We start from the raw sequence: 11,020 nt of genomic DNA on the forward strand, positions 1-11,020 counted from the left end.
GAAAGAAAGAAAGAAAGAAAGAAAGAAAGAAAGAAAGAAAGAAAGAAAGAAAGAAGGAAGAAACCTTAATGAGGGGCTGCTTTGTTACTTCTTTTGGAATTTGTCAAGACAGCGTATGTGATCAAACCACACAAGTAGAGCTCCGGGTGCCAGTGTCCCTCGTGTCTGAAGTTGGAAAGTGATCTTTTCAAGGCAGAGCAGGAGAACACGGAAAAAAGTCTTTCATCTCAAACCTTAAAGGAGAAGGAGAGAGAAAATGCAAAGTGTAAGATGGAAATGTGGCATATTTTTATGCTGTGGAGGTTTTTTCTTTTTTCCCCTCAACATAGCAGAATTTTCCTTATTAAATAGATAGCTGTGTGAGAAAAACCAAAACCCGCCTCGGGATGGCAGTGAGGCGGGTGGCGACGGGAGAAACAAGAGAGCAGTGAGTTTCTGGGCTGCGGCAGAGCCCTGGTGCCAGCCGCGGGTTCTGGCCCTGGGAGGCTGAGGGCGCCCGGCTTCTAGCGGGCTCTGCGCCACGGACCATGGGTGTCTCTCAGCTTAAGAGAAAGTGTCTGTTCAGGAGAGCACTTCCTTTGTCAGCCTGGCACTCCCTCCTCAGGGCCGGGGCGTCCTGTGGACACCCCTGGTGGGGGGGCCTGCATTCACGGGCAAGAAGGTTTGGCCACACGCCCCCAGGCTTGGGACCAGCCCAGCTGTGGAGGGCGTCCACAGCAGAGCCAGCAGAGGGCTGCTCACCACTGGCCCTGGGGCTCTCTGCCCCACTGTGACAGTCTGGTTGGCACTCATATCTGCAGCCACAGAGCGTCACCAGGCCCTGTGTGGGGCGTGGAAGGAGGGAGAACAGAAGGATGTTCTGGGTGGCTGTCCATCTCCGAGGAGGTCCAGTCTGCAAGTGGGCAAGCCATGGGGCAGATGGCAGCTGCCAGAAGCATCCTCTGGGAGTGGGACAGGCCACAGCACGGGTGGCTGGGACCCTCTCGCCCCTGTGCCAGCCAGGGACTCCAGCCCCCAGCCCTCGGCATGGCTCTCTGTTCCAAATTTTTTGAGTTAGGCAAGACTGAATTCAAATCCTGATCCCCTCATTTGCGAGCTGTGTGATCTTAAACAAGCCACTTCACCTCTCTGAGCTTCCATTTCCTAATGTGTAAAATGGGAGAGTGAGAGTACATTCTGTCCTGGTTGCTGTGAGAGCAAGGTGGTACAGGTAAGGCCACCCTCTCCTGTCGCAGACCATGGCTGTTACTATTACAGATGTTTCCCCCAACGCATCTGCACCTCCCAGTCTAGCCCTGGGCTCTGGCGTTGCTCAACCCTGTGGCAGCCAGGGCCGGTGGCTGGCCCAATTACTGTCCATCTTAACAAGGCCATTAACACAGCATCATCTGCTGCAGGAACTCTGTAATAAATAGGACGGGAGCTGAGACATCCCAGCTGTGCCGTCCCAATCCAGACGGAATCTCCCAGCACTGGCCCGTCTGAGGTGGGTGGCCACCACGTGGTCGGCATCTGGGCGCCATCCATGGTTATGGCAAACCCAGCTGGGTGCATCCCTCCCATGGGCGTCCCGACGTTCTTCCAAGTGGGGCCCGGCCATGGAGGCAGGCTCAGGGTCAACTCAGCTTCTTGGGCACCTCAGTGGTCCAGGCCCCGGGCCAGGAGGCCTCTCAGGATCACCTTCATTACCCCAATCACAGTCAAGAAACTGAGGTCCCGGGAGGTGAAAGTCTTGCCTAAGGCCACCCAGCTGGTAAGTGGCAAAGCCAGGGTTCCAAGTCTCCTGGCTCCAAGCCCCACACTGTCCCACTTAACGCCACTGCTGCCTGTCATGTGGCACAGCTGGCAGGGCCGCCAGGCCTGGGTGGGCCCAGTGACGATGAGACCTGGGACAGATATGCCACGATGAGTGCCAGGGTGCCAGTGGGGGGGAGATGGAAGGTGTGGCCAGGAGAGGTGGCCACAATACAGTCGTGAGCCCTCTTGGAGAGTGTTAACCCCACAGGGGAAAGTGGGCAGGGAGAGACATAGCCTGGGGACCTCTGCTATGCCCCTTTCTTGCCTCGGTGTCTGTCAGGCACCAGGAGATCTGTCTGGGGTAAAGGAAGGCCTGACAGTATGGCAGCCTGTGTTTGAATGTTGCCTCGGCCATTTCCCAGCTGGGTGGCCTCAGACAGGCCATGCAACTCTCTTAGCTTTGGTTTCTTCTGCAAAAATCGAGCTAAAACCTCCCTGACAGCTGTGTTATTGTCATGAACGCATAATATGGGCAATATAAGCTCTTAGTTTAGGACCCGGCACATAGTAAGTGCTCAGTTTTATTATTATTGTTTATTTAAACATTAAATTAATTTTAGTATATTTTAGGGTGAAGGCAGGTGGGAGATACAGGCGTCCAGTTGTGGAATGAGTAAGTCACGGGGATGGAAGACACAGCATGATTGTAGTTGATGGTATTGTAGTAGCATCGTGTGGTAACAGATGGCAGCTTATGCTTGTGAACACAGCACAGTGTATAAACTTGTCAAGTCACTGTGTTTTACACCTGAAACTTTTCAAATGAAAAAAAGTAATTAAAAAAAATAAATGCTAAATTTTAAATACATTCATGAAATTTATTTTATTATTGTTATCACTTGACTCTCAGTGTCTCTTCCCTCAGCTGTAAAATGAGAGCATAATGTATTTCATGATGTGATTGTGTGGCTTACATAAAATATGCCTTTATTCATGCACTCCTTCATTCAACTAATGTTTACCACGCAGCCCCTGTGTGCTCTGTTCCAGCTGCTGGGGATTGAGCTCTGGAGCGAGACCCATTTCCTGGCTCTGATGAGTTTTAAGTCTGATGGGGAGAATCAGACATTAAATACATGAACGATACAAATAAGTATCATATTGCAGTTGTGGTGAGTGCTAACTGTATGTGGGGCTTAGCACAGCACTGGCATAGTACAAGTGGGAGGTGGCTGTGCCTATGATTTCATTATGATTTAGGCTTTTAAATATTTCCAGCTATGGGCTAATAACAATGCTGAAAAGATTTCTCTGGATTTGCACAGTATTAACTGTAAAAGATTCGCTGCCTTTGGAGTAGCTTTTGTCTTGGGAACCAAAAGGCTGTTGAGATGGAGTTTCTGTCCAGGCATTGCCGGGGCTCAGGGTCTGCCCTGGTCGCTGGGGACAGGCCTTTGGGAGGAGACACCCCGCTCCGCGCATCCCCCAGTCCTCAGTGCGTCACGGCATTGGCCTGTACTCCCACGTCCTGGGGGGTAGACAGGGGGTAGCATTGGAGTCTGCACAATGGAATGATCTCTGATGAAGTAGTGAGCTCCCCGTGTCCCCAGGGTGCAAGCGGGAGCTGGGGGGTAGAAATGGGGTGCCACTCCTTCGAAGGAGAGCTTCTCCTGGCCTCTGTTCGCACAGCCAGGGACCTGAGAAGAAGCAGTCCTTGCAGGACGACACAAAGCAAGCCTTCCATGCTGAGGGTGTTATTTCAGAAGAGCCGATTCCCCATGTGTGTCTGAGGGCCAGTGAGTGGGTCGGAACACCGGGGCAGGAGCCAGACAGACCTGGGCTGCAATCCCACGCACCCGCTGTGAGGCCCAGACAGGTTTCTTAATCTCTCCGAGCTTTAGTTTTCTCCTCAACCCTCAGGGGTTGATGGCAGGGTCACGTGAGTACGGAGATAAGTTCCCAGCTTGTAGCAGAGCCTCCAGAAGCCTCAGTTTTCTCCCTTTTCCTGCTCCCCAGTGTCTCTGCTCCTGGCCAAGTGTTCATTCTGCCACTCAGTCAGCTGGGTTCAGATCTGCCCAGAATCTGCAACTGGAACAAAGGTGCCACGGGTCCCCTATCCCGCCGCGTCATGCTCAGCACCAGAGGGTACTTTGTGTTGTGGTTGAAGCAGTAATGGGATTCTCAGGGTTGCCACTGCTGAATCCCTGGGGAGGTAGCTGAATTACATTTTTAAGAAGGGAGAGGAAAGACAAGATCCAAAGAAAGAATACATGTGTGGATTTCAACGTACCAAGCTTGGAGCTTCCATACAAGGGAAATTATTTCTAATTATTAAAATTTTGGAAACATGGTGCCACTAGAAAGAAAGGAAGTGGAAATGGCTCCTATTAGAAGTGCTAGCATATGTTTCTGTGATTTAATGGTTTCCCATAACAATGCGTAGCTATTTTTAAAGCAGACGAATGACTCATGGTATCCAGCACCAGCAGTCCACTGTGGTGGCAGGAAGACTGTGCTGTGGGGAGGCGGGCTAGGGTGCGACCCCCACCTCCATCACTTACCAGCTGTGTGGCCCGGAGCAAGTTATGCTTCCCCTCTGCATTTCCTTTTCCTCCTCTGTAAAATGGGTTGTTGTAAGGATTAATAAGGTAATGAATGTATAAGTCATTATACATTGTCCATCCATGCAAAATACTCACAACTTTTACAATAAATACCTGGCTAACTACATCTATAGTAAGTCTCAGTAGTTAATAGTAAACTTTTAAGGCTATAAATTTTCCTCTGAGTACCACTTTGGTCAGATCTCAGATTTGGTCAGATTTTGATATGCAGTGCTCTTACTGACATTATCTTCAAGTGATTTTTTTGTTTTCTATTTTCTGCTTTTCCTTTGACCCAAGAGTTGCTTATGAGAGAGAGAGAGAGAGAGAGAGAGAAAGAGAGAGAGAGAGTATGTGTGTGTGTGTGTGTGTGTGTGTGTGTGTGTGTGTGTGTGTATTTTCTAATCAGTTAGAATTTTTTCTATATTTATTGTTAATTCCTAAATTTACTTTTTGGAACTTAATGAGCATTTCTTTATGTTCTAATATATAACCAATTTCTGTAAGTATCCCATGGGTATTTGAAAAGACTGATATTTTCATTTATATAACCTTGTTAACTTTGTGAGTCAGTATTCATATATGCAGAGGTATGTACATAGATCTGTATATCTGTGTATATCTTGTAGGTGCATACACACACATGCACACACACACACACACACACACACACACACACACACACACATTCTGGAAGAGACATGCCGAAGCTCTCTCTATAATTGTGGCTTTGTTGAATTCACCTCCTTTCTGGCAGTTTTTTGCTTTATATATTTTGATGCAATGTTGCTTTGTGCGTAGAAACTTGTAGTCATTAGATCTTCTCAATCAACTGCACTTTTCGTTAACATCGGTCAGTCACTCCTCTTTGCCTTCTCCAGTGTTTCCTGCCTTGAATTGTGTTTTACATCGCTGCTCCTGCTCAGCCCACCGGTAGTGTAGACGTAGTGGTAGTGCTCATGGAGGGCTGCAGGGGGGATATGCCAACATTGTCCATGCACAACCCCAGAGAGCCTGGAGTGTGGATCATGCTGTACAGCCAGTTCTCCTCTCCCATCCCTGGCCAGGTGGCTTGTCCCAAATTCCAGCTGGGATGATACCAGGAGGCTGTGCTAAGGCTCACCACTGACCTATCGTAGCAATGTTTTCGTATCACATAATATTTTCTTATTAAGCTGCCTCAGTAGAATTCTCTGTCTAGCCTTTGTTCTTTGTACCAAGGACTGTTGTTGCTTTTTTGATTTCTTCTTTTGTCATAGTTAATTTATGATTTTAGTGTGTGTGTGTGTGTGTGTGTGTGTGTGTGTGTGTGTGTGTGTACATATAAAAATAGACACATAGCCAAGTGAATAAATAAAAAACCGAATTCAGGGCCCCCCGGGTGGCTCAGTTGGTTGAGCGTCTGACTTCGGCTCAGTTCATGGTCTTGCGGTCTCTGGGTTCAAGCCCTGCGTCGGGCCCTGTGCTGAGAGCTCAGAGCCTGGAGCCTGCTTCAGATCTGTGTCTCCCTCTCTCTCTGCCCCTTCCCTGCTCATGCTCTTTCTCTGTCTCAAAAATAAATAAAAACATTAAAAAAATTTTTTTTAATGAATTTAGTCCAAATGGGCATTGTCCTGGTTGTGACACCTTGGAACCTATTAAATGTCATTGGTTGGTGAAATATACAAGTATCCATCTGATTTTCCAGTTGGGTTACAGGTGAAAACCCTTGTGGCTGGAGGCTGTATGAACTAGAAGTGCTGAAATCTTGCCAGTATTCATTTTGGTTGTCACCCAGATATTTGATGACATTTGAGCCATCTATGTGAGAGATTAGCAGTCGGGATTGGAATTGAAGTCAGAATCATATCTCGATTTTCCATAAGCCACCCCTTACACCTTCTAGCACAGTGGTGCTGTTTTGTTCTGATTCATGGCGAGTGCCCACCATTACTGTATATCTTCTTTAATTTTAGGGATCTATCTTCTGGATTTAATCTACATTGATTCTGCATATCCTGCCTCAGGCAGCATCATGGAAAACGAACAAAGATCCAATCAGATGAACAACATTCTCCGAATAATCGCTGATTTACAAGTTTCCTGCAGCTACGGTTAGTACCCCTGGTTGCTGGAATTGTGAAATCTTACATCACTGAAGTTTGGATTCGGCACCTCATCAGTGAGAAAGCTCTGGGAACCAGGTGGTCCCCACAAAGCTCTTCATTTTCATATCTTGAGCACCCACCATGTGCAGGACCCTTTACCCACAGGCTTGATCTTCAAAGATGATGAAAACTAGATGTTCCCATCTCTGTGTTACAGACAAGGAGACCGAGGCTGAAGATTGTTCAGTCGCCTGTCTAAGATCATGCGTCTGGGGGTTGGCAGCACCCAGGTCTTTCTGGCTCCCAGGTCATTCATCCACGAAGAGCTTTGTGGGCAGCCCCTGGGCAGGTCTCCTCCAGGAGGATTCAGGGACCCAGATTTCTCCACGTTGTGGCTCCACCATGTCCCCTGGCCTTAGAGACCTCCAGTGGACTCCACATCCACCTGGCAGATGCAGGAAGAGAGAGAATCGTCCAAGAGTAGATTTTATGGGCCAGATTTGTACATAACGCTCATCATTTCTGCTGGGGAGGCTAGGAAATGTAATCTAGCTGTGGGCCTGGAAGGAAAAGGGAAATGACTTGGTGAAAACTAGCCAGGCTCTGCTCCACATGACCAGATCCAAAGTGTGATTGATGGTTGTCGAAGATGAGGTTGAGGAACTGAGAAGTCAGAACGCTGGGTGGGGCATCCATGCAGGTGTCGACTTCCCCCAAGATGATGGCGGACTCCGCCGTGTGCAACTACGTTGTGAGCCAGGTGCCCAAGTCCTCCAGGAAAGGGCGGGAACGACCAGGGTGCCATCTGGGAGAGGTCAGCAAGGAAGAGAGGGATGGGTGGTAGAGCTGCAGGAATGGGCCTCCGTGGGGCAGGGTTTTCAGAAGAGGGTGGAGGAGTAAAAAGTCTGGAAGCAGCAAAGGGGGACAGGAAGGAAACCAACCCCATCTACATGTAGTTCACAGGGCATGAGAAAACTGACAGCCTCCACTGGGGAAGGCCATGGGGAAGCCAGGGTGGGGCTCTGCAGGGTGGGCTTGTTGAAGCCAAAGGCCCCCTCCACAGGCACTTCCAGATCAGCTGTCCTGACCAGCGGAGCGGCAGGGGGCCCGGGCTCCCCGTGCAGTCCTCCCCCCCCCCCCCAGGCCCTTTTCCATTCACAAGTACATCAGCCCTCACTGTCCTGCCAGCCTGCAGGGCAGTGACACACGTGGCTTTGGGGTCAGACTCAAGCTCAAATCTCAGCTCTGCCTCCTGAAAAGTCACTTTCTCCTAAATCTGAGGTTTTCCCATCAGTAGCAGTGGGGACGTAGTGCACGCAGAGCCCTTATCGCATTCCAACATTTGAGTAGAGTTCAATAAATCCTCGTACCACTGTCACCTTCATACCTGCATCTTCTCTATCATCAGCTTTGGGAAGCAGGTGTCATCTCTCCACTTTCGGGCAAGAACACGGGCTCTACAGGGGCGCCTGAGTGGCTCAGTCGGCTGGGTGTCCGACTTCGGCTCAGGTCGTGATGTCACAGTCCGTGAGTTCGAGCCCCGCCGTCGGGCTCTGTGCTGGCGGCTCAGAGCCTGGAGCCTGCTTCCGATTCTGTGCCTCCCTCTCTCTCTGCCCCTCCCCCACTCACACTCTGTCTCTCTCTATCAAAAAATGAATAAATGTTAAAAAAAATGTTTTTTTAAAAAAGAACACAGGCTCTAGAGATACAAGAGGATCTGTTCCAAATCTCACAGTTGAGGGGCGAAGCCATCAGGGGCTCCTCACAGCACCTGGACGCACGTCCCTGAGAGCCAGGGCCCTTCCCCACCCCCTTTCCTCTCCTCTTCACAGCCCCCTTTAATGCCTCCCCTTCTTCCCTTAACTTGTTCTGTCCCTCCCCGTGAGGAATGGCGGAGAGGACCACAGAGTTTTCGGCCCCCTTGGAATAGTGACTGTGGAGTTCTGTGGGGAGCGTCTGACATCAGTCACTCTGGCAACAAGGCTGTGCGACGTGGCCAAGGCTTCCAGGGACGGAGTCGAAACCTGGCTCTGCCACTTCTCAGTAATGTGATCTTTGCTAGTTGCCATAGTTTCTTTTCTTGTGCAACAGGCACGTTATTTCCCCCCAGTGAGGCAGGCGTGACAGTTAAGGCAGATGACTTCTGGAAATCACCTGGTACCTAGCCCGGCACAGCAGGTGCCCAGGCGTCTAGACCCCTCCCTTCCTTCCCTGGATGGAGCAGCTCCTGCCCGTGGGCCAGACTCTCAAGCTGTGCTAGGACCTGGGTTGGACCTCCACACCAGGCTGGATGGGCCTTGTTCATTCATCTTGCATTCTTGTCATGCAGGGGGTGGGAGGCCTGCCCAGTTACCCCACGGAAACCTGTTTTAGGGCACAGGCACCTGGCTCTGGTCTGTTCTGGAGGCCTTTCTCTCCCCAGCCAAGGACCTGTGGTGATTTCAGGGTATGTGGCCCACTTCTCATATGGGGCCTGGAAGTGGGGAGAGACTGAAGCCTCTGGGTTTCATCCGTGTTTTGCAGATCACCTCACAACCCTGCCCCACGTGCAGAAGTACCTGAAGTCTGTACGCTACATCGAAGAGCTCCAGAAGTTTGTGGAGGACGACAACTACAAGTAAGTGCCCGCCCCTGGCCTGGCTTTTGGGGACCAGCGATTGGCTGGTGATGTCACTACTTCACTCCGGCAGCACCACGCTGGCACGCTCAGGCACAGGCACGTCGTGTGACCTCTGGCCCCACAAAGGCCGAAGCAGTACGGTCTGAGCATCTCCTCCCGCTTAGCTCTGCCCCAGCCACCCAGGCTCCATGTTCTGAGGAAGGTGTTCTGTGAACTTCTCAGCCTGGCTTACCCACATCGCATGGGTGATGGGAACTTAGACTCCATGGTGCAGGCTCTGTGCTCCGGATTCTCGCGAGTGACTCCCCCCCTTCACAGTGCTGGCTGGAAGGACAGCATCCTAGCCATACATCCAGCCATACGTACTCTGTTTGCTGGCTGGCAAACAGAGTCCTCCAAGAGCCTGTCTCATGGATGAGGCAGCTCCCCGTGGCCCCGGCTTTCTGCAGGACTCTCGCCTTCCGGGACTGGCCGAGGCCCCGTCTCCATCCCGTGCAGCCCTTTGGAGTAGACTCAGGTCCCTGAAGACCCCTGTGGGTCCTTTGCTCTCATCTTCCACTCACCCCACTCTGGCTTTCAGTTCTGTCTTCATTTGTGCCACCTGGGAACTTATCCAGCATGTCTATGTATTTAGAGGGAGAAGGAGGATTTTTCGTATCAACTCTGTCTGTCACATTGATTGGACATCCTCTTGGCTCATTTTCAGCTTGAGGCCAACTATGAGCCTCAGTGCTTTTCATACGACCTGATCTATCAAGACAAGGCTCAGCCATCTTGTAACTGATCATTTCCCCTGAATTGTCAACTTTCCAGTGGATTCTTTCAAATCTCATCTTATTGGCTGCTTCCAGCATGCCGTGTTCCTTCAGATCCCGTTATTCAATGCGTTGTTGTTTTTTGTTTTTTCTTTTAATCTCTTCCAGTTTCATGTCTGAAAATTTGGCCAGTTTGGTTACTTGGTCTTCACCAAAGTCACTGAAAACTATAGAGAACCATGGTCACTAGGGACACTCCCAGGTTACTCCTGATTTGCTCACTAGAGCCTTGGGGACGGCTGTTCAAACAGCTCCACATCTGGCCACATCTACAGTAGTCGTTCTCAGCCCTGGCTGTGAATCAGAGTCACCTGGGAAGCTTTATAACCAACCATATGTTTGTGGTAGAGCCTGGAAATTTGTATTTTCTCAAAGCCCCCTAGGTGGTTCTAATAATTAGCCATCTTTGGGAGCACAGACATAATAATGTCTTTAGTTGTTATGGTATAATATTTTACTAAAGCAGAGTATAATACGAAATTTTGATCTATCACATAATCATTAACAACAACAGATGAAGGCGAGAGATGACCATTAAAATTATGTTTGCCACCAGTTAAGCTCACTTTACTTACAAAGCATTTGCTGTTCCTAAAAAGAGTACCCTGGAGTGTGAAATTATTCCCATTTAGGTTCTGGGATAATATTTTCCATTCATGTGCCAGTAGTACAATTAAAGAGACAGCAGTTTTTCATTAACACTAATATCCTTTAAGGAGAAAAATGGTCTATAAATACTTCTGACCATGAGATAATCCTTGGACAAGCTGTAGGTTGTGAGTAATTACTCCTTCCATTCTGAAGGACATTGAACACCCCCAGCACTTACTGCTAAACAACAGTCAGCCTGGATGTTACAAAGGCCCTTTGCTGTGGTCCAAGTGGGCAAGCCAAGGGAAGAAGCCTGCACTCTCACCCCCAGGGCCCAGACCTCCTCCCCATGGAGGCCCTGGCTCTGGGTGACACAGGACATGCAGGGCTTGTGATTCTACATGAGGAACCCACACTCCATGGCCCAACTCATGCCCCAAACTTGCTCCCCATCCGAAAGGACGCAGTGGCTTCATTATTACCTGATGACAAAGCATTTCTTTATTTTGTCGTATTTTATTTATTTTATTTTATTTTATTTTATTTTATTTTATTTTATTTTATTTT

The 11,020-nt window shown here is 49.5% G+C and overlaps 1 protein-coding gene across 12 annotated transcripts in view; it reads left to right on the forward strand.

Moving 5' to 3' along the window:
• Nucleotides 1–11,020, forward strand: part of RALGPS1 (Ral GEF with PH domain and SH3 binding motif 1) — a 275,161-nt gene that overhangs the window by 213,664 nt on the left and 50,477 nt on the right. For all 12 annotated transcript variants that reach the window (XM_040482350.1, XM_040482351.1, XM_040482355.1 and 9 more), the window contains 2 exons: nucleotides 6,296–6,433; nucleotides 8,951–9,044. In XM_040482350.1, the coding sequence (XP_040338284.1) occupies nucleotides 6,296–6,433; nucleotides 8,951–9,044 (232 nt within the window). The remainder of the gene's footprint in view (nucleotides 1–6,295; nucleotides 6,434–8,950; nucleotides 9,045–11,020) is intronic.

This window comes from Herpailurus yagouaroundi, unplaced genomic scaffold (assembly GCF_014898765.1).
Source record: "Herpailurus yagouaroundi ecotype Mexico unplaced genomic scaffold, PumYag 160, whole genome shotgun sequence".
In the NCBI taxonomy this organism is placed as follows: Eukaryota; Metazoa; Chordata; class Mammalia; order Carnivora; family Felidae; genus Herpailurus; species Herpailurus yagouaroundi.